This window comes from Pygocentrus nattereri, chromosome 1, assembly GCF_015220715.1.
Source record: "Pygocentrus nattereri isolate fPygNat1 chromosome 1, fPygNat1.pri, whole genome shotgun sequence".
Classification (NCBI taxonomy): domain Eukaryota; kingdom Metazoa; phylum Chordata; class Actinopteri; order Characiformes; family Serrasalmidae; genus Pygocentrus; species Pygocentrus nattereri.
Window position 1 is genome coordinate 38,184,533 of NC_051211.1, and position 23,656 is coordinate 38,208,188.

Sequence of the window (23,656 nt, forward strand, 5' to 3'; positions counted from 1 at the left end):
CAACTTTTTATAGTTAAAACATTTTCTGATAAAGAACATGTTTTGAAAGTTAAAATCATCTTTTCCAAACAATTCACTATTATGTCATAGACATTTCTGAGAATTTTGGTTTTCTTGGTTTGTTGTTATAGTTTCCTTTGGCAGCCAATCAGAGTTTTACCTTATGTGCATCTTAATATGTATGAGCTTTACATGTGGAATTTGATTGGTGCTGGCCCAGAACACCTGTGAAAATACTGCAGCATTAAAAGCATCATCTCCACTGCTATCCATAAGGTCACAGCTCTTATTTACTGTGTCTTGTATTTTGCTTGCATAACGTTGTTACTACAGAGTTTCATGAATCTGGCCCATTAAGTTTATTATTGTAACATAGATGAAGATCAGACCATATGTTAAGGTGACTTTAAACATAAATATAGGTGATTCCAAAGTCACAGCAGCGATGAGAGCCAAAATGATGTTAAGAATTTTGTGTGAAAAACTCTTGAAATGCCTTCAAGCAACTTAAATAGCAGCAACTTAAAATTCTGACCTGCAGCGGAACCCAAATTACCAAGGCTAGCTAACTGCTTAAATGGGTCATTGCTAGGCTATCGGTTAAAACCTTTGTAACTGGAATGCACTCATATCATAATTTTTTCATCAGTTTGTTAGGCTACGTACTTGCAATAGGGGTGGCTAGCTACCTCACAGAAGCTATGTTGAATTATAGGTAGGTGGGTAGATAGATAGATAGATAGATAGATAGATAGATAGATAGATAGATAGATAGATAGATAGATAGATAGATAGATAGATAGATTCTTTATTGATCGCAAAGAAAATGTAGCAAATTTATGCCTATGTTTGTTCAAACAACACTATGATGTAAATCAGCACTACCAAAAGCAACCAAACATAGGCGTTACAGGTGGTTTAACAATAACATTAAAATAAAATAATAATACAGTCAAGAAAACATTGAGATTGTATCACGTGTTTGTGCTGCAGGCAATGACAACGTAAGAAGTGATGAATTATGAGTAAAATAATATAATGTGATTCTGACTAGAAGTGCTGCAATTACAGAGTCTAACTCTTCATTTAAGAAAATAGCAAAAATAAATAAATGCATACAAAAGCACCACCAAGAAAAAAACAAGTTATTAGCTTTCATTCATATTTGAAAACATTTTTGCGGTCTTCTGTTAGCAAATTATCATTTTGGAGATATTTGAGGGGTTTTTTTCAGACAGAAACAATATTTATTTTTTATATAGACCTAGAAAAACAAACATATCACTGTTGCTGGAACGAAACCTTGTATCACCATTTTTGGTGTTTTTCAGTTTTTGAGATCATTTGAAAATGCGTGTTGTTATTTACATCGTCTGTAAATTTCATGATGAATGGAACAAAAAAAAAAAAAACAGCACAAATTTACTTGGAAAAAACTCTGCTTTGATTGACTTACTCATTATGGTGATGCTGGTTGAAGTGAAGAAGAGTGAGAACAATCATCTTTTTTAAGGAACTTTTATAGGGTAGTAGCTCAGGATAGATCATTTTTTTGTTGCAATATATAATTGGACATTTAGCTGAATTTGCTTGCTCTCCACGTGAAGTTACTTGCTCTCCACGTGAGAAAACACAATGCAAGCCTTCCACACAAAAACACAGTTGGTTCTAACACTATGTTCCTGGCAACTTTGGTGCTGCTTATGTGAGGAAATTTAATCCGTTTTGTCATTGCACTTCATTAACAATGTGCTTATCGCACTCATCACAATAACAATAAAAATAGGACTGATCATGCTGCCTTTCTTCTTGGTGTTTGGTTCTCTTTTTCTAAATATAAATTCTTCATTTTTTACAAGGGCTTCTTCCGTCATTTTGATCTAAATCTGGTATTACTAGTGTATCAAATATCTATTCATGATTGTATTGTCCCACTGTTGAGTCAGTGGTTCTCACCCAGGAAAGGATGTGATACCGAAACCACCTCACAGTAAAAGCTTAAAGGTGAAAGTGTGAAGGCATTTGCTGAACTGGAAACAATAGCCTAACAGACTAGGGAATTTGGAAGCTATCCTATTTTTTGTTCTTTTTTGTAATAAAAAGGGTTGTGGTGACTCAGCCCTATCTCCTATCGTGTTCTGGGTCAAAATTGACCCTTTTCAGGTTTCCAAGTCTCTAAAATACGAAATTGAATGACTTGCTCAACATAATAATAATATAAACGTGCAAAAATGAAGATGTTTTATAAAGTCTCTGCACTGTTTGGGTCCAAAACACTGTTCAGGGTCAGATTTGACCCTGTAGTTCAGAATGGCCATCGAAAATGTAGCACTTTGGGAAACACAGTTTATTACAATATGTAAGGTTTCACACACATACACATTTGCCTTGCGTTACCTGTGGGGACTTCCATTGATTTCCACTGATTTTTGTGAGGTTAGACTACATCCACACCTAAAGGTGGTCTTTCAGCTCTTTTAGTTTTCACCAAAAAATCTCATTTGAGATTAAATTAGCACATGTTAAAGTGAGGACCCACACCATGTCCTCACTTGTGCAAAATTGTCATGTTGTGCTATTATGTATGGTCCTCATGAAGGATAGCAAGAGAAGCACACACACAGATACTTGTATGTGTGTGTAGTGTTTCTCTTTCACACACAATCACACGCTGTCCACAAGAACTAAATATTTCTTGCCAGTAAGCATAACCCAGACCTTTTTGGGGGAGGGACATTCACACATCACACACATCTAAGTCACTTATCCTTCTGGGTCGCAGGGGGACCTGGAGCCTATCCCAGCAATCATTGGGTGGAAGACATTATAGAGTGCAAATGAAATTCATGATAATAACCTGTAAGATTAGTACACAGACATTTTTCATGTTTGGTCATGACTTCCAAGATACTAGTAAAATAGAAGAAGAGGCATCTGAAAAAGAGGACAATGTGTAAATCAGTTTTGAGTGTGAGGAATTATGCTTTCATGTGGAAACAGACATGCAGCAAAATGCTGAAAGGGAGGCATTTCTGTCAAAAAACACTTAAATAGCATGGCCCTCACCCCCCTCTGAAACTCAGGGTACAATTAAATATAAAATATAATCAGACTAACTCCAGGGCCCACAAGAGTAGTAGTGACACGTGTCAAGGTTTTCTTCATATATGTTCAATATCTGTAATGTACATGCATGCTAGAAAGAGATAGTCCACTAGAATGTATGGCTCCAAAATAGCTATTTTAACCTCTAAAAGGCTATAAAATGTGTTTTGTAATGAAAACAGATGTCATTTTTAAAAAGCATCTCTAAATTGTTACTGGATAAGAAATTGGCAAATAGGATCAAATGAAACTGTAGAGTAACATGTTTTAGTCAAGTCAAGTAAGCTTTATTGTCAATACCACAATATGTACAGGACATTCAGTGTAGTTAAATCGCGTTACTCTCAGACCCCATGGTATAACAATAACATTAAATAGACAGTAAACCGGACTGTTTTGAGGTAATTTAGCCATAAAGGGTCAAAACTGACCGGCAAACGTCAGTGATGTAACCAAATTGCGAAGGGTTAAAACAAAGACTGTTAAAAGCAGCACACTTTGAGTATGTAGCACACTGTAATATGAAACTATAAGGAGAAGCCAACAAGACAGCCTTAAAGCACTTTTGTTATTTTAGCATGACAAGTGTTATGACTTTTCGATTTTTTAGATGTTTCAGAGGCTTCCACATCAGTGATAATGTGATATTTGAAGCCTAGAATAAATGACAGACTGAAATAAGCCTGAAGTCCACGGCATAGTTTGTAACAGATGAACAACCAGATAAACCCATTCACCATTTCCAGCCAAATAACCCACGCAACTGCGGGTCATTTCAACTACTGGCTGAAAAGTGTTACTTTGAAGAGGGTTTTTCCCCAGGAAATGCGTCAGCTGGTTGTACATTCACGTTTACCTCCATAAGCATGATGTGTTTTAGTGAGGCCTAAAATCCAGTTAAGTCAGTGACTCCACCAAAGGACAATTTTAAACATTTACTTCCAGCTACCAGGAAAAGGCAACTAATCTAATTAGGTTTGTTTAAGAAAATGAGGTAGTGGTGCATACCCAGCCCGCAGTTACAGTACTCAGTGAAGATATTATGCCAGAGACATGTAATAGCATTCAGTCTTACCCTTTATTTACTTTGGCAAGGTCATTCACCACACAGAATATTTACTGTGTGATAGTTCTTTAATGTCCCTTACTTTCTTATCAATATAACACTTTCTTATTGTGCAATTAACTTTGGAACTTGACTGTTTGATGACTGCATATAAAGGACGCCACCTACTGGATGCCACTTGTACTTTAACAGGTTTTGTTTTCCTAAAAATGCAGATCTGAATGTCTACATAATGTATATATGAGTTATGTGCATGCTGCAAAGCCATTCAGTGTCATTTAACATTTTTAGTATTCAAATGTTTGCCAAATACATATGGCCAAAAGAATGCGGACATGTGACTACCATTTCAAAACCTTGGGTATTAATAATAGCATATAAATAGCGTTGTGATCAAGACCACTAGAACCAAGTCTGAGTCTAGATCGACACTGGGACACAAGTCTGAGTCAAGACCAAGACTTTTAGTAGTCGAGTCCAAGTCAAGACCAAGATCAGGAGTACTCTGTAACTATGATTGTGGCAGGGAGAAGTTCATATTACAGAGGCCACAGGACTGTTATAGAAAGTAGTTAATAATATTCCACTACATAAAATTATGAAAATACATTAAAAATACAACATAAATATCCAAGGATTAATTCAAATGAATGATGTTCCATCCACAGAAAGTGGTCACAATGTAAGTTAAGTGATATTTTTTTAATCCCACAAACGGGGAAGTTCCACCTCTGCATTTAACCCATCCATGAGGTGAAACACCACATACACACTAGTGAATACACACACACACACTAGGGGGCAGTGAGCACACTTGCCCAGAGCAGTGAGTAGCTGTATCCACGGCACCTGGGGAGCAGTTGGGGGTCAGGTGTCTTGCTCAAGGACACCTCAGTCATGCACTGTTGGCACTGGGGATTGAACTGGCAACCTTCCAGTCACAGGGCTAGGTCCCTAACCTTCAGCCCACGACTGCCCCCAAATGAGCAGTGAATTTCAGCTCTCAGTAGCATTACTATTTTCTCAATGGTAATATTTCATGATAAGGAGCACCACCTTAAATGGTGCCTTAATGTCTCAGTGGCCTGAGGCACCAAAATGTAACTGCTGCACCATTCAAGGTGTAACATTTGAAAAAGGTTGAAAATTTGAAAAAGAAACTTTGAAAAAGAAGCTGGCAACGCTGGAGAGATCTAGCAGGGCAGAAATTTCACAAAATGACTTGTAGGTTTAAACTAAATAATTTTCATGTTTAAAGTCACTGATCTCTTCAGTACAAACAATTCTACTGCCAATGTTTGCCTGCAGCAATTGCATGGCTATGTGCTTGATTTCAAACACCTGTTAATAATGGGTGTGGCTGAAACACCTGAGCTTTGTAATTAGGAAGGGTTTCCATATACTTTTGGCCATACCGTATATGTCCAAAGTGTGTAGACACCAATTCTAATTAGTGAATTCAGCTGGCACCAGTGTTTAATTGCACACACACAGCTTGTATAATCTCTATAAAAAAGCACTGCTAATAAAACATGATGCTTTGGAGCAGCCACGGATGCCAAAACCAACCATTGGGGTGAAAAGTGAATTTACTGGATTGACGGAGCTTCATCCAGTATTATTACAATGAGAACAGTCAGAACTAATCATCCAACACCAGCTCCCGACCTCACTAATTCACTTATGGCTGAAATCAATCAAATTCTTACAACAATGTTCCAACATCTATTGTAAAGTCTGATACATACCTAACATCTGTAACATCTTCTGAAAAGATTGTCACTATATGCTCTTTTTCAAGGGATCTTTATTTAGAACCATGAACAGTCAAACTTTTGCATGATTAAAGAGTTTTTTGCCCCATGAAAGAGTTCCTCATGCTGACGGAGAAGGTGCTCTGGATGGTTCTATATAGAACCTTTTTGAAAAAGGGTACTATGTAGCACCAAAAATGATTCAAATAAATAAATAAATGAATAAAAAAGCAGTTCAGGCTAAAACACTCCTTTATAAGCTCAGCATGAATAAGTGTGGTTAAACTACTGGAGTCTGAACGGGTAGATATATTAAAATATGCACTGCTTTTTATGACATTCCAAAACTCTTTTATTTTAAAACGTGAGAAGCATTAGCTTTTCCATGACCCTATTAAGTTAGTTTGTTCAGCTTGGGTGCTGCATATGGAAAATGAATTAGACAGAGTTCCTTTGATTGGGATGGAGAGCTACAAAGAAAGCAGAGATTAAGATCAAGAAAGGAAAGAAAGATCAATTTTATGTAGAGGAGTAAACAAAAACAAAAATGAGTAGTAGTCACGTAACGAAATGGACAAAAAGGCTCAGAAGATGCTTAAGTATTGTCATTTACTTACAAATACATTTTAACACATTGTGAAGATTCTAAAGTTTGAGTTAACTCTGCTAATGTGTCATACAAATATGCTCACTAGATGGCGTCATACACACAATCCAGTTCCGACATCTAGTCTGAACTTTGCCCTGAACACTGCGAAATCATTTTAACGTTATGTGAAACCCCAGCAATGAACACAGAGAATTCCTTTGTTTACTGTAGTAATCTACAGTCTCAGCCTACTCTAGCATTAACTCTGAAACATGCTGACTGGATTAAGAACCAAATCCACAGACCCTGAGGAATCTCATCAGTTCTTGACAATAAAACCTCCCTAAAAAGTTTCTACTTCAACTGTCGACAGGGGCCAAAGGGCAAAGCAGGAGGGGTCTGAGTCTTCTCACCATGCTTAATAACCATAAAGGGCGCATATCCTAAAGATCCTAGAAGTTAAATGATATAGTACACACTTTAACCGTTTAAAAAACGGTTTTATATAGAAAGCATACACACTCAAAGAACACTTTGAATGATTAAAGGGTTCTTTGCATCATGAAATTGTTCTACAAATTGACAGAGAATGTGCTGAAGATGGTTCTATATAGAACCTTTTTGTAAAGGGTTTTATATAGCACAAAAATGAGTCAGTTTTGATTTCAGGTTGACTTTAAATGGGTTTTTCTATAGTAATTTTCATATATTATTATTATTATTCAGATAACAATAGAACATTTATGGTGTTATATAGAACCTTTTTTTCAAAACATTTCTGTGATGTGGACCATATTTAACACAATTCTCCATCAATCTGAAGAACCATTCCATGAGGCAAAGAACCCTTTAAACATGCAAAAGGTGCATAATATAACCCCCAAAAATGAACTAATAATGCAAAAAAGGTCCATTTTGATTTCAGGTTGACTTTAAATGCTTTCAGATAATCTAGTTGTTGTCACAGGGTGTGGCTACATCTTGGCAATCAAAACCATCTAATGTACAGACATTGAATAAACCACTTTGCCAGCCACAGCTAATATTTATAATATATATAAATGAATTAAAAGAATTAAAATGAAAATCATCCAGCAGGACACATTAGTAGTTATGGCCTTTATGGTGTGCTACATGGAACACATACAATAATCCAAGGGCACAGACATCAGAGTTACAACCACGTTAAATAAAAAGATTTCACACCTTAAGCCATTTTAGAAAGCTTAATAGTGTTAATAGTGTCTAAATATAGACTGTTTTCATTTTCAAATACAGGGCAATACAGAGTATTATTTGTCACAAAATCATATTACAGTATAAATCTTAAACTACTCGATTGAAGTCGACAATCCACTTTTATGTCTGTTACCTAGCAACCGACCATTGGCACACAGCTGAACCGTAAACACGTTATCAAAATAATCACGTTAGTTAGCCAGAGAGCTAACGTTAGCTACTGTTAGCTACTGAGGTAAAAAGCTCAAACTAAAGTAACGCGCGAAAAATAAGGTTAAGAATGCTGTGACAGCACTTCGTACTCTTTGTCAGAGCTTCGCTGCTTAACAGTTTCAGCTTCAGTTTGCCGAAGGCTTTAGCTGTGCGCTAATGTTATTCCTCCTGATTAACAGACACACGATCAGCTCTGTTATCTGTGTCGTGCCAAATTCTAACCTCCCTCTGCATACGCGCATGTCATGCAGGAATATGGTTGGTGCAGATTACATTACTGGTTCTATTTATAAATAACTTAACATCTTAAAATTACGAATTTACGATTAAAAGAACAGAAATCTGTATTCCTGGATAAGTGTCAGAAATCGGTAACCTACCATACTTGAAGCCTGCCTCAAGTACCACAGCAAGTTTGGTTGTTTTTCATTACTCAGCCATACTGTGTCCTAAACTACATAACTACATTAACAGTGTCTTCACAAATGTGAACACTTAGCATGTCTTGGCTGATGACTAATTTACATCTGGGGTAAGTGGACAAGTGTGTATCTTTGATATTTCGATGAACTGCTCTTTTAATTTCAGCTAAACTCATGTGTACACTAACTTTTCTTGTGCATTAAAAGAAGTATTAATAGGCATCCTAGGTTGTAACAAGGGGATGTGTGAACAACGTCTTTATTTCATGTTTTTTTATTATTTGACAGATATATATATACCCATCCATCCATCCATCCATCCATTTTCTAAGCCGCTTCTCTGTCAGGGTCGCGGTATATATGGGTCATTCCACTAGAATGGTTCAAATTGGACTTTGACATTTTCAAATCCTTTGCTTAAATGTATCATTGATATGTAAACCTCACAGTCAAACATGTAACGGGGTTGAGTGTGACGGGGTTGTGATTTTTGCACAAAATGGCCGCTGCTCTACATACTGTATACCAGAGAGAGAGCACGTGGCATGCATGAGATTCAGAATTAGCATATAGTTTTGAAATAAAAAAAACTTTTTTTATAAGTAATAGTTTTCTATCTTTTTTTCATGTGACGGTGTTGAGTCACTGAGTTTGGCGACCACAATATCACAAGATAAATGACCAAAATTAAATAAAAGAAGGAAGCCACTTGCCTGTCTTTACTGTCCTGTTGTCCAAAAGACTTGAGTGATGTCACTTCTTGATGTATATGGATCATATGGATCATACCATTGTTTTTGTGGGGGAGATTCATTTGTGTTACGGGGTTGAGGGGTTACTTAGGTACAGAACTAAATAATGTGATTTTAATAAATAATTATCAATTAATTTAGAAAAATAATATCACAAACAATTAAACACAGACAGTTGTTTAGGTTGACATCAAAATATATGGATTTTTTTATAGTTGTATTTGGTATATTCTAAGTATACTTTCGTTGAAGGCCATGAGGGACATAACAAAATAGGTGGTGTCAGCAAAAATAAATAAATAAACAAAGTTCTCATAAAAAGATCAAATTAAAAAAAATACACTGTATTAAAGGAGATATTTCAATGTATGTGTAAAGCTGTTAAAATATAGATTTTTGTGACCCAGTAGATAAAATACACCTAAAGAGGATATGAGGACTCAAAATGTGCCATTTCCATGGAATGACCCATATATATAATATATATATATATATATATATATAGTTAATGTAGGTCTCTGAAAGTTTAGAAAATTCCTTTTCTCTGTATTTGAAGGCAATATTTATATACTATATAAGTCTTTTAATGCCATTTTTAATCCAGTGTTTTTGCTCCGTTTTGACCCTGAAGGACGGTTAGGTTGTTGTGACATTTCGCGAGGGGGCGTGTCGTATGGTGGGCGTGTCGTGTGGTGGGCGTGTCGTGGAGGCTTTCGGGACGCAGAATATACAGTAGTCTGTTCTATTCAGTATGAGTTGTTCTTTACAGTATGGATGGATTTCAAAACACGTCTGTTGTCCTTTTAAAGCCACAAAGTACCACAACAAAAAGGGTTTTAAAGAAAAAGGCTTTCTAACGTGAGTGTGTCTGCGAGGATTTTCGGTCTCCAAGCTCCGCCCTCTCCGGGGTCACCTGACCGCTCATCGCGAGAGTGTTTCATGTTCTCGGAGCTGAATGGAGAGGTGAAGCGGTCCGTGTGTGCGTGTGTGTGTGAGTGTGTGTGATAGAGTGAGTGTGTGTGTGTTTATGTGTTGTTTGTCCTCTGTTTTCCCTTCCTCCGTCGCTCTGTGATTCCGGCTCACCGGCGCGCTGGGGGGGAACTCTGGCAAAGGAAGCCGCGCAGTTCACCGCTCGGACCCGCGGCGCGGCGCCAGCAGCAGCATGCTCACCCGGGTCAAAACAGCCGTGGCCAGCTTCGTGGGCGGCATCATGGCCGGCGCTCCGGACGGAGAGCAGCTAAGTGGCGCGGAGCTGCCCCACAAATTCCCCTACATGAGGCCGGCGTTCCTCGGACTGTCGCCGGACGAGATCGAGTGCTCGGCGGATCACATCGCCCGGCCCATCCTCATCCTCAAGGAGACGAAGCGATTACCGTGGGCTACGGGCTACGCAGAGTAAGTCCACGTCCATCTTTAATCTACAGCATGTCAACATAACTAGAGACTTGTTGACAGAGAGTGTGTAAGCCAGACATTTTCAGATACATATTTCAGTAATATTATCATTTTATTCCCACCTGATCGCAGATAAAAACTTGTAGGTTATCATTAAACACCAGCAGATCCACTCATTGAGCACTTCATTATGTACGTCAACACACTATTTTCTGTTTTATGAGCTAGGTGCACTGTGTAATCAGCCACGTACAGGTTGCAGTCCATCTGTCCATTTATCAGTTATCAGGACCCCCACAGGACCACCGCAGAGCTGGTGTTATTGGTTGTCATTGGGTTATGGGTGGTGGATCATTCTCAGCACTGCAGTAACACTGATGTGGTGGTGGAGTGTTAGTGTGTGTTGCACTGGTCTGAGTGGATCAGCCCAACACATGGTAACAGAGTACTGGACAAAATGCCACTTTTCATTGCATATTTTCCACTCACAGACCAGTTTACTTCTTTTGCTTTCATTTCTTTCTTTTATTATCTTAGTAAATAATTATAATTTAGCACATTTTCCAAAAGAAACTTATTAGGCCTAGTCATTTTTTTTCTCTAAGTTGTTGTTAATATTTTTCTTGGTTTATTTTCAAAAATAAAAGGCTATGTACCTAATGAGGAGGTTAAAAACCTGTTAGACCTTGTATGCAGGACAGTAATCTAAGTGGTCAGAGGGTGGACCAGCACTGGCGTGCAGTAAGCAGATACATATATCTGTGATGGCTCATCTGTTACTGCAGTTTGTGTCAGTCATCCTCTAGCAATAAGGAGTGGTCATGTTGGGGCCACAGGATGCTGTTGGCTATATATCTTTGGTTGGTCATCTATTCTCTGTCCAGCAGTGACACTAAGGTGTTTAAAAACTCCATCAGCACTGCTGTGTCTGATCCCCTCGTACTAGCGCAACAAACAATAACATGATATCACATGATATGTCAGTGTCACTGCAGTGCTGAGAATGATCCACCGTCCAGATAATACCTGCTCTGTGGGATTCTTGATCATTGAAGAATGGTGTAAAGGTGGGATAACAAATTATGCAAAGAAACAGATGGATTTCAGTCTGTAATTGTGGGATTACAGAGTGCACCTATATGGTAAGTGGAGCTGATGAAATGGATAATGATTGTAGACACAAGGTATGTGTACCTAATAAAGTGACCATGGAGTGTAGTTACTGAAAGATATCAGGATGATACACAAATAAAGTTAGAAAATGTGAGAAAACCAGTATCTACTTTTTCAAATTTCTGCTGTGCGCTGTAAATGCCTCAAATGTCATGTTTTCCCAGCATTACAAAGCTCTCACAATCCATGAGGGGAAATAGCCCTCAAATAGCCCCAGAAAATAGTGTCCCTGTGCACTGGCAGACAGTTTCCTCAAGTTTAGATATAAGCGTGGTTAACTATATGTAAACATATGTAATGCAGATTCTGAAGACATTACAGGATTACATTGGCTACAACAAAAATAGAACTAAGCATAGCTATAGCAAAATTACTGTTGAAAATGTGCTTTGAAAATATGGGATAATGTTAGCCACAGCAAAATTAACAGCGAAATTGTAGTGTAATATTAGCTAGCTGGTCTCCAACTAAGTTTGAAGAATTTTCATCAACGCGGTCAGAATTTTTTTGGGAATGTTGTGTCCTCAAGGATTTTTGGGTTCCTTTTGGGTCAAATTTCTTTATATAAGCAGTTGCTTAGAGCCAGGAGCCACTGTTGAACTTTTTTCTTGATCAAAATGTACAAGGAATTCAGTTCTTTTCTATTCTTGAATGTACAGAATAATATGATTTGGATGAGATTTCACTTAGGGCTTCCCAAATTTTCAGAAATGGCACTGGTCAAATCGGTCCCTTCTCTTTTAATACAGCACAATATTCAGATTGGATCCACCTGTTTAATACTGTGTAAGGCACAGGGATCCACCTGGTTTTAGCCTTGGAATTTCCTTTCCTACTTACATTTTCATTTCAGTCTAAAAACATTGAGTTATTTGAATCATTTCTACCATTGTGAGAAAAGTGTATGTGAAAGAAAAAAATATGTATCAGTTTTGTGTTCAGTAGAATCGATTAGCCAGCAGCTGTTGTAGAGGCCAAAAATCATATAAACTTGGAATGGAAACCTCTAGATCTACATGGTCTCTGGGGGTCTATAAGGGTTCAGCTGGTATTTGAGAATAAAAATTGCTTCATATTTTTTTCTGTTGTAGACTTGCAGTACAAAGTCTGTTCTGCTTTTTTGTGTGTAAAGTGCATTGTTGAGCACACAAAAGCTCAGTTATGGTGACAGTGTTTCATATGTGTGGTGGGATCTCATAGCTGGAGAATTCATAGATTTGTGCATGGCAGCTGTAGGTCACGTTTTCTGTTTTTCTACAGCATGCAAGTCCAAGCCCTCCGTTTTCTCTGACCTGTGTGCCTCTGCAGCTTATACTGAGTGTCTGTAATCTGTGTTAGGCAAAGTCCTTGTACAGTATCATTGCTCTTTTCTAATGTTCTAATTTACCTTTCCAAATAATTACTGGGACACTGGGGAATATTTATGTTTTATGTTTGTTTGTTTATTACTTTGAACTACCTTCACTGATATCAGCATCAACATGCAAAACCAGCAGTGCTCTCTCTTTACATCATTCAGCATGCATCAGTGGTCAGTTTTCAAATGGGGCTAAACAGGGCTCTATTTTTGGAACAAACATTGACTGACCAAGTAAAACAGGTTGTTTCCTGTTTACAGAATGCTTGATGTGTTCACTGAGCATTAATTAAAGATAAGGCTTATTTTCAGTGTTACAATACAGCAGATGATTTTTGCAGCATCCAAAGATGGATTTTGTACTGTTGATTTAAGTGAGAACTTTTTCATTCCTAGCATTCAGCGAGCTTAATAAATGCCTGTTTGCTTTTGAATTGTGGTTAATATGTATGATGGAATAGATGACATAAAACCATTCTTCCATGATGTACTTAAGCAGTAGCACATGAACGAGAGTGTAAAATCAAGGCTGTGATTTGGTCATAAATCTTAATAGCTGCAGTGGTATTATTAATATGTGTTTCTTACTGCTTTAATGTTTTTGATATTGCCAGTTGTTTCCTCCAAAAACAAGTACACTATATTTACAAAATATTCACTCGCCTACCTTCACACACATATTAACTGTGAAATCCCATTCTTAATTCATAGGGTTTAATATTATTTCTGCCCACCCTTTGCAGCTATAACAGCTTCAGCTCTTCTGGGAAGGCTTTCCACAAGGTTTAGGAGTGTGCTTATGGGAATTTTGACCATTCTTCCAGAAGCGCATTTGTGAGGTCAGACACTGATGTTGGACGAGAAGGCCTGGCTCACAGTCTCCGCTCTATTTCATCCCAAAGGTGTTATATCGAGTTGAGATCAGGACTCTGTGCAGGCCAGTCAAGTTCTTCCACACCAAACTCGCTCATCCATGTCTTTATGGACCTTGCTTTGTGCACTGGTGCGCAGTCATGTTGGAACAGGAAGGGGCCGTCCCCAATCTGTTCCCACAAAGTTGGGAGTGTGAAATGATCCAAAATCTCTTGGTCTGCTGAAGCATTAAGAGTTCCTTTCACTGGAACTAAGGGGCCAAGCCCAACTCCTGAAAAGCAACCCCACACCATAATCCCCCCTCCACCAAGCTTTACACTTGGCACAGTGCAGTCAGACAAGTACCGTTCTCCTGGCAGACTCAGACTCATCCCAGACTCATCCATCAGATGGCCAGACAGAGAAGCATGATTCGTCACTCTAGAGAACACGTCTCCACTGCTCTACAGTCCAGTGGCGGTGAGCTTTACACCAGTTCATTCGACACTTTGCATTGTGCTTAGTGAATTTAAGGCTTGGATGCAGCTGCTCAGCCATGGAAACCCATTTCATAAAGCTCTCTCCACTGTTTTTGAGGTAAACTGAAGGCCACATGAGGTTTGTAGCGATTGACTCTGCAGAAAGTTGGCGACCTCTGCACACTATGCGCCTCAGTACCCGCTGAGTTGCTGTCATTCCCAATCGCTTCCACTTTGTTATAATACCACTGACAGTTGACTGTGGAATATTTAGTAACAAGGACTTGTTGCACAGGTGGCATCTTATCACAGTACCACGTTGGGATTCACTGAGCTCCTGAGAGCGACCCATTCTTTCACAAATGTTTGAGTAGCAGTCTGCATGCCTAGGTGCTTGGCTTGATACACCTGTGGCCATGGAAGTGATTGGAACACCTGAATTCAATGATTTGGATGGGTGAGTGAATACTTTTGGAAATATAGTGTAGTTACATTAGCTTGGAGCAAGCCAACTATTGTTGTTGCTTGTCTGAATGATGCAAGTATGGTGGGAGGAAAAACAATATGCTGTTATCAGGTTATCAGATAACAGTACAGACTGAATACATTTCAACCAATCAGATTGTGTTGTATTAAATAATGTGTAGCTTAATAATTTAATTGCCCCAATCTTTAGCACCAAAAAGTAGTTCTAGCAGCAAATGACCACTGTTGTTAATTAGCAACCAGTGGTTAGTGGTTAGTGTTATAGAGGTATGGTGAAGAAACAGTGCTGCTATCAAATATAACAACACAGGTAGAACCTTTTGCAACTGATCAAGTTGTGTAGTCAAAACTAGTAGTATTGTATAGTGTTTCGTAGCGCCTGAGAATTTGTTGTATGTTACTGTTGTCAGGCTAAAGGTTTTTCTAGACCTTTTTATGCGCTGGCGAGGATTGAGCTTATGCTGATCTATTAAAGGAGCATGGCTGAGTAATAAGGCACTTGTAAAGGACTTCATAACTGCTATTTGTCAGAGAACTAAAACATGTACACATGCCCAGTGTGTAGGCATCAGCTCATCCAACATTTCTTCTGAAATCCTGGGTATTAATAGGGAGTTTCTTTCCCCCTTACTGTAGCAACAGCCTCTGCTTTTCTGGAAAAAGCCTTACACTGTATGTTGGAACATTGCTGTGAAGATTTGATTGCATTCAGCCACAAGAGCATTAGTGAGGTCAGCTACTGATGTTGAATGTTTTAGTTCTGGATCACAGACACACCTACAACTTGTCACGGAGGTATAGGATGGGCCTCCATCACTCCAGAATGCAATTCCAGTGCTCCACAGCCCAATGCTTGGGCGTTTATACCCCTCTAGCCGACACTTGGCATTGGTATGGTAAACATAGGCTTATGTCTAGCTGCTCCAGAGCATCTCATTCTGTTGGCAGTGCTTTTCTGTGGAGATTATACATGCTGTGTGCAATTGAATGGAGTCCACTAATTAGAAGGGCTGAAAATATAGTGTAGCCATGTTTAGAAATTGATTTCAGATCTTTTGTGGTGACCTCTGTCTTCTCCAGTGAGAGTAGAAAATACAATCTGAACTCTGTGAAGCTTGTGTAAATGGATGGATTTTGCATGTTCATGAGCCTTTAGAGGATTACACTCACAGTGTCTCTTGTACCTTTTGCATATCTCCTTTAAACTCTATGCAGTATGAGAGAAAACCAGTTCCAGAAGAAAGGTTTTATATAAAGAACACGGTTGAAACTGCAAGTCAGGCCAAAAGTCAAAAATATGTTAGCAATAAAATAAACTTGACCTGACAGTCCAGTTAGCATTTGATAAAGATATTTAAGGGGGTTGTATGCTGTGTCATGGCACCAGAATATCTACAATTCACGCCAAACTTTTGGTTTATTACACTTTTTTTAGCACTTCTCTTGATGTGGTCTGTGTAGGAGGTAAACTTCAGTTCACTGTTTATGGAAGTGATCAGTAGGAAGCTTTGGGTGACTCATGCGTGATGGTCACATGTGTACATGACCCATGAGAAGCACATTCTTTATTGCACTGAAGAACTGAGCAGTGCTTTCAGCTGATTGTAGCCCAGAGCCAAAGCAACCTGCAAATGTATTCAGTTAGGTTAAAATAGATGGAACTTGTTAAACTGACTTGCATGTTGTTGCCATTATATCACAATCTTATTTTTTGTGATGTACAGAAATTGAAAAATGGCAGCTTTTCCTCTTTTACATTTTGTCAATGTTTCATTCTGATTGCACCAATATAAATTTTATTGGTCCTGGAATAAAATCTCATTGTATTACCATACACCCATGTTAAGGTTTTTCCCTTCTCCTATAATGTGTAATAAGGAGGACTGTGTTATTATGGCATTTATGTTTTACATAAATTTGTCTATGTAAAACATGTTAAAGGTAGATGACATGAAAGACAGTACAGTATCCATTGCTCAGTACTCTCATATACATCTCACATTTCCTGGGCTGCTTTTCCGAGTCAGAACACTGATCTGGGATCTGTTTATGCTTTTTACATGGCACTGAATAAGATTACATAGACTGCTGAGACCTGATCATAGATTAGTGTTCTTACTCTGAGATGCTTAATAAACATGGACCCTGATGTTTTGTCTCGTCTTGGCTTGTCTGACCTGTGACTGAAAAACTGCTTTCAGTAAGATGAGAATCATCTCTTTTTGCCTTGCTGTTTCTTTTTATTTCATGAAGTCACTAAGGGGTTTTGACTGAGAGGTCACATAGACGGGCTTCAGATAGAATAGAATAGAATAGAATAGAATTCTATAGATACACTCGGACTAAGTTTCTATGTGTGGAAAGTAACTGTAGTAAATAATTAAGCTGCATCTGGACATGGGAGCGAACACAGTGGTCCTATATTAATTCCTTTTGGAACTTACCGTCACTCATTTAGACTTGCTGCTCGGATGTGCATCTCACCTATGTTACGCAAGTGGTCACTCATGGCAGAAGTGGAGAAGTGGATAGTGAGATGGGCATTTTTCAAATGGAACACGTTCACCCTCAGCAGGTTAGCCTCAGTGAGGTAATCCGCTAGCTGTGCCAATTTTGGGAGGGGAAAAAAAGTATTTTTTGGGGGGGGATGTTTGAGCATAACATACTTTTGTCTGGTTATAAACAGTATAACAGATAAAACAGTTTGTAACTTAAAGCCCAGTAAGTTGAGTTGTATGGTTTCAGATGTTATGCAATATAAAGTAGTTACACTGTTGCTGTATTGCTATAGCTTATTAACAGCTTTGTCTGACATTATTTCCTGGTTTGAAATGGCAATGTATCAGGTTGCAGTGATTTCCACACTGGTGTTTGTTGATCCCTCACCTTCACTGTTTTTATTATGTTGAAATGCTTTTTTATATATATATATATATATATATATATATATATATAGTGGCAGTTGTCCGCACTATTCATTTTATCTCAGCATGTCTTTGTGTGGAGGTGAATATTTTTCACAGCTGGAGTACCTCACCCCTTCTCTTTAACCTATCATTGCTCACTAACAGCTCAACACACTCACAACGTTTCACACACAGAGCCAACAGTTTTCTAATGAATCTGATGAGAGGTACAGTGGAAAATATTTTATTTAATTACAACCCGAATTTCAATGAAGTTGTGTAAAACATAAATAAAAACAGAATACGATGATTTGCAAATCCTTTTCAACCTATATTCAACTGTAAACACTACAAAGACAAGATATTTAATGTTCAAATGGATAAACTTTATTGTTTTTTGCACATATTCACTCATTTTGAATTTGATGCCTGCAACACGTTTCAAAGAAGTTGGGACAGGGGCAACAAAAGACTGGGAAAGTTGAGGAATGCTCAAAAAACACCTGTATGGAACATTCCACAGGTGAACAGGTTAATTGGACACAGGTGAGTGTCATGATTGGGTATAAAGGGAGCATCCCTGAAAGGCTCAATCATTCACAAGCAAGGATGGGGCAAGGTTCACCACTTTGTGAACAGCTGCGTGAGCAAATAGTCCAACAGTTTAAGAACAATGTTTCTCAGCGTGCAGTTGCAAGGAATTTAGGGATTTCATCATTTACAGTCCATAATATCTTCAAAAGAGTCAGAGAATCTGGAGAACTCTCTGCAAGTAAGCGGCAAGGCAGAAAACCAACATTGAATGCCCGTGGCCTTCGACCCCTCAGGCGGCACTGCATTGAAGACCGACATCATCTCTGATGGTGGGGGGGGGGTGTTAGTGCCCATGGCATGGGTAACTTGCACATCTGTGACGGCACCATTAATGCTGAAAGGTACATACAGGTTTTGGAGCAACATATGCTGCCATCCAAGCAACGTCTTTTTCAGGGACGTCCTGCTTATTTCAGCAAGACAATGCCAAGCCACATTCTGCACGTGATACAACAGCGTGTTTTCGTAGTTAAAGAGTACAGGTACTAGACTGGCCTGCCTGCAGTCCAGACCTGTCTCCCATTGAAAATGTGTGGCGCATTATGAAGCGCAAAATACGACAACGGAGACCCCGGACTGTTGAGCAACTGAAGTTGTACATCAAGCAAGAATGGGAAAGAATTCCACCTACAAAGCTTCAACAGTTACTGTCCTCAGTTCCCAAATGCTTATTGAGTGTTGTTAAAAGGAAAGGTGATGTAACTCAGTGGTAAACATGCCCCTGTCCCAACTTCTTTGGAACGTGTCGCAGGCATCAAATTCAAAATGAGGGAATATTTGCAAAAAACAATAAAGTTTATCCGTTTGAACATTAAATGTTGTCTTTGTAGTGTATTCAATTGAATATAAGTTGAAAAGGATTTGCAAATCATCGTATTCTGTTTCTATTTATGTTTTACACAACGTCCCAACTTCACTGGAATTGGGGTTGTATATTAGTTCAAAATGTTTGTGTCTGTTTCCATTTTGCTGGCAGAATGTCCTCAAAAGGGCCCTGCAGAAAGGGGTTGAAAGTTCAGTCACGTACATGTGTGAGAATATTAGTGTCTTCTTGTGGTTTGCATGAAGCAAATCAAATAAAAGAAGAATTGCTTTTTACGCTGGCAGTAAATGAGTTTTTACCGTCACTGAGGCCTGTTACTGCAGTAACTCAGTTAATGATCACCAGGCACAGGCCTACATTTTGCTAATTGAGTTACATTCAACCAGTTACATAGAACATCATCATTAATCTTCAGCAGTGAACTTGGTGTCTGCATAATCTAGGAAACATTCTTCACTACATATCTTCTCAAAGAGGTTACTGAGGTTCTCTTCACACACATACACACACACACACACACACACACACACACACACACACACACACACACACATATATATATATATATGGTTGGATGGTAATTTCATCATTTTAAATGATGCACTATGATATCTGCCCATACATCTTTCCTTTTTATAGAGGGCAGTCAATGGCTTAGATTTACTGTTAGCAGAGCAGAAAGGAGGGTTTCAATCAATGTGTTATTACCAGACTTTGCTGAGATTTTGGGTCATATTTTATAGTGTGGAAATGATTTTAGGTTATTGTGGGGTTTAGTGCTTCTGAACAGAATATGCTTGCCAAGGTTATTTATCCTTCAAATCTTCTAATACAACTGACTTTGCTTGCAGCACTTTGTTGGAACTCACTACTCTCAGTCAGCTGTAATATTTGCAGATACACGTGGTCTTTTTGAGTTATTCCTTCAGAACGATTCTTTATTCTTTATTTTATCATCACTAAAATATTGAATTTTTGATTATTAGAGCATTGAAATTGCTAATAAATTGTCTTAGTTTTTACTAAAAGTGGTTACATTTGTGGCAGTAGGCTTGTTCTCTTTTTCTTTTGAGTCCTCTTGTCCCTTTAAAGTCAGTGCAGTTTTTCAGCAGTGAAGCGGTCTGTTATGTAATAGCTTACATGCTAAATAACCCAAATATGACTGTTGAAAATGTTGGAACATATCATTTGTACCCATGCAACGGTTACATAACCGAAATGATAATTCTGCTGGCTTATGTTAACATGTCTGCATGCTAATTAGCTGTCATGCTAACAAACCCCTTTATGGGCTTGAGCTGCAGGCTACATGCTTTAGCTATAAACAGTATTTCATGATTAAAGAGCTATTCATTTCCAATCTGCATTATTTTACAAGCCTAAAGAGAAGATAAAAATACTTCATAAACTATCAAATTTGTCGCTGTGAGGAATGAGCCATTTCACTGTAATTGAATTGTACTATCTACAGAATTAAATACTGGCTTTAAGACTGGAAAATTTAAAATGGTTTATGTAATTACTTTTAAAAGAAGGGCAATGCTCGAGTCTTTATTTGGGAACTTATATTTTGCCATGGTTCTCAGGCAGGAAAGGGTGGAGAGCCCTCTCTGGGTCAGGGATGAGCTCTTGCCTCAAGTGGAGGAGTTCAAGTATCTCGGGGTCTTGTTCACGAGTGATGGTACAAGGGAGCAGGAGATTGACAGGAGGATTGGTGCTGGGTCAGCAGTGATGCGGGATTTTTACTGGTCTGTTGTGGTAAAGAAAGAGCTGAGCCATAAGGCAAGGCTCTCGATTTACTGGTCGATCTACGTTCCCACCCTCACCTATGGTCATGAGCTTTGGGTAATGACGAAAGAACGAGATCGCGAATACAAGCGGCTGAAATGAGTTTCCTCCGCAGGGTGTCTGGACTCTCCCTTAGAGATAGCTTGAGAAGTTCAATCATCCGGGAAGGAATCGGAGTAGAGCCGCTGCTTCTCCACGTCGAGAGGAGCCGGTTGAGGTGGTTTGGGCATCTTGTTACAGTCAAGTCCATCCGGGAGGAGACCCCGGGGAAGACCCAGGACACGCTGACGTGACTATATCACCCAGCTGGCCTGGGAGCGCCTCGGAATACCCCCCAGGGAGCTAGTGGAAGTGGCTGGGGAAAGGGAGGTCTGGGCCTCATTGTTTAGGATGCTACCCCCACGACCCGAACCCCGGAGAAGCGGAAGATGATGGATGGATGGATGGATGGATGGATGGATGGATGGATGGAGGATGCCTCTTTATAGGAGTAAAACCTCTTTCTAAAACATCTATATTGTGAAAACCTTGTTATGAAATGCCAGCTGCCTATTATATATTCTCTGACATATATTAAAGGGCCCATATCACATGAAAAAGAACCTTCCTTGCTAATTTTTAATGAGTTTTATGTAGAATGAATGCTCAAAGTCTCAAAACGTCATTTACTTACCTGTCCATGTTGTTCATAAATAATAACAATGCTGCGGGAAAAAAAACTGCTTTGAATTTCAGTGTTTCTGTGTTGTCACAAAAACTTGATAATTACATATATTCATCTATTCAGCCTACACCGGTTTAGCCCCACCCCCTCCTCTTAAAGTTATCAGAAGTGTTTCAGCCCAGACTTCTTTTTGAATGAGGCACAATATTGGGCAGCCAATGAGAAGAGATCATTTACGTATATATTTGTCTTAAAGTATGGTCAGATGGTCACGCCTTTCATTCATGTATTTTGTAGAGATGTAGAGATCAGGCAAGTTAAACCAGACATTCCAGGTGTGTGTGTGTGGGGGTGTGTGTGTGTCCGTGCTTGTGCGTGTGTGCGTGCGTGCACGTGTACTGCATACAGTGACTGGCTTAAGACGTCACCTCAGGAAGCCTCAGTGAATACTTTAGCTCTGATTACGCTGCTGCCTGGCCTCTTTTATTTATTGAACTCTGCTGAGAGACAGATCAACTCCAGTGGTGAAAACATTGACTTCATCATTCTTCCTTTTTCTTTTGCTGAAAGGGAGGAAATGAATAAAGGGGGATTTGTGTGACTTTTGCTTTCTGCTGAGAAAGAAGCCTGAGCTGAATGTTTTAACTAACACTGTACGGTATCTTTTTATGTTTGCTGCTTAATATTGAAAGGACCATGTCATGAACCTTGTAATCCAAGATATCATGTGCTCTTATAGGTTGCCATGCCTTGTTTTGTTCAGTAATATAACAGCATTGCCTTACCATTGATAATAATTGTTATGAGAGGTGCCATAATATTTGGTAGCATTTTGCTGCAGGTCATGTTCATAAGGCTACATGACAGTTAGCTGAGCTTTTCATGATTGCTAACATAAACATACATTCATTTTAAAGGTTTATTCCAATAAGCTGCAGTTGTTATAAAGGCTGCTGTTGTCAACTTCAATGTCATGTTGACATAACAGCTGTGTCATGTACCAGGTTTTTGTTTGTATTCAACTGTGTAATAACACTTTCTGATGTGAAATGACAGGCATGTTATGAGAGCTGATGTTATGAGAGCTGACGGTTTAGTGGTGTTCTTGCATACAGTTATTAAAATACTGCTATGGTCATTTGAATTCTGGCAAAATTTCTGACCCAAGTCAGAATTGAAGAATTAAATACTGTGTATGGGAAAGCGATCCCTTAAAACACCACTAACAAGAGAGAAAGAAAAACATGACTTAATGAAGCAGCGTTTTAAGAGCCAGAATGTTCAGCACAAAACAACGGCACAACTGTAAAATATACATAACTCATTCCAGTGTTTTTTTTTTATTTTTTATTTTATTGAGGGAATAAGTCAAGACATCAGAAAAACTAAGTACAGGACAAATCCAATGAAGGAAAAGAAAAGGCCTGAACAGTATCTGGTATTTGGTCACAGCTATAAAAACACAAATAAATGAATGAATTAAAGGACCAATTTGGATTATAATGTTATCATTTTTCCTAACTCTTCCCCTTCTTTTCCCTTTTTCTCTTCCCCCCTCCCACACACCCTTCCACTCCCTCTCTACCCTCCCTCCATTAAGTTTTCCCTTTCACCTTACCCAACTAATAACCAAAATCCCCAAACTAAATTTTACATTACTAAACAAACAGCCCAATTAACCCAATAAATGAATATGAGAATATATGATTAGATAATTGGGATAAAGAGGATAAAAAAATCTAAATACAAATACATAAATAAATATGTACCAAAAAAAATTACATAATAAAAGATACATTAATAATTAAATTAAAAAAGGGGGGGGGTCACTCATCTGGCATGGTCTGAAAAGAGTTGAAATAAGAAAGGAGGAGATTCCACTTCAAGTAAAATGCAGCTCATTCCAGTGTTTTGACATTACTATTAGGACACATCTTATAAACAGCAAAATGAAACTCATTTTACTCAAAGGTCAGAGAAAGCATACACAACTCTATCA

The 23,656-nt window shown here is 38.5% G+C and overlaps 1 protein-coding gene across 1 annotated transcript in view; it reads left to right on the forward strand.

Annotated features, from left to right (window-relative positions):
• The first annotated feature begins 9,913 nt into the window (after positions 1-9,913).
• Positions 9,914-23,656, forward strand: part of LOC108425305 (protein phosphatase 1H-like) — a 51,026-nt gene continuing 37,283 nt past the window's right edge. Inside the window, exon 1 of the mRNA XM_037538408.1 lies at positions 9,914-10,535. Coding sequence (XP_037394305.1) covers positions 10,303-10,535 — 233 coding nt within the window. The 5' untranslated portion in view covers positions 9,914-10,302. The remainder of the gene's footprint in view (positions 10,536-23,656) is intronic.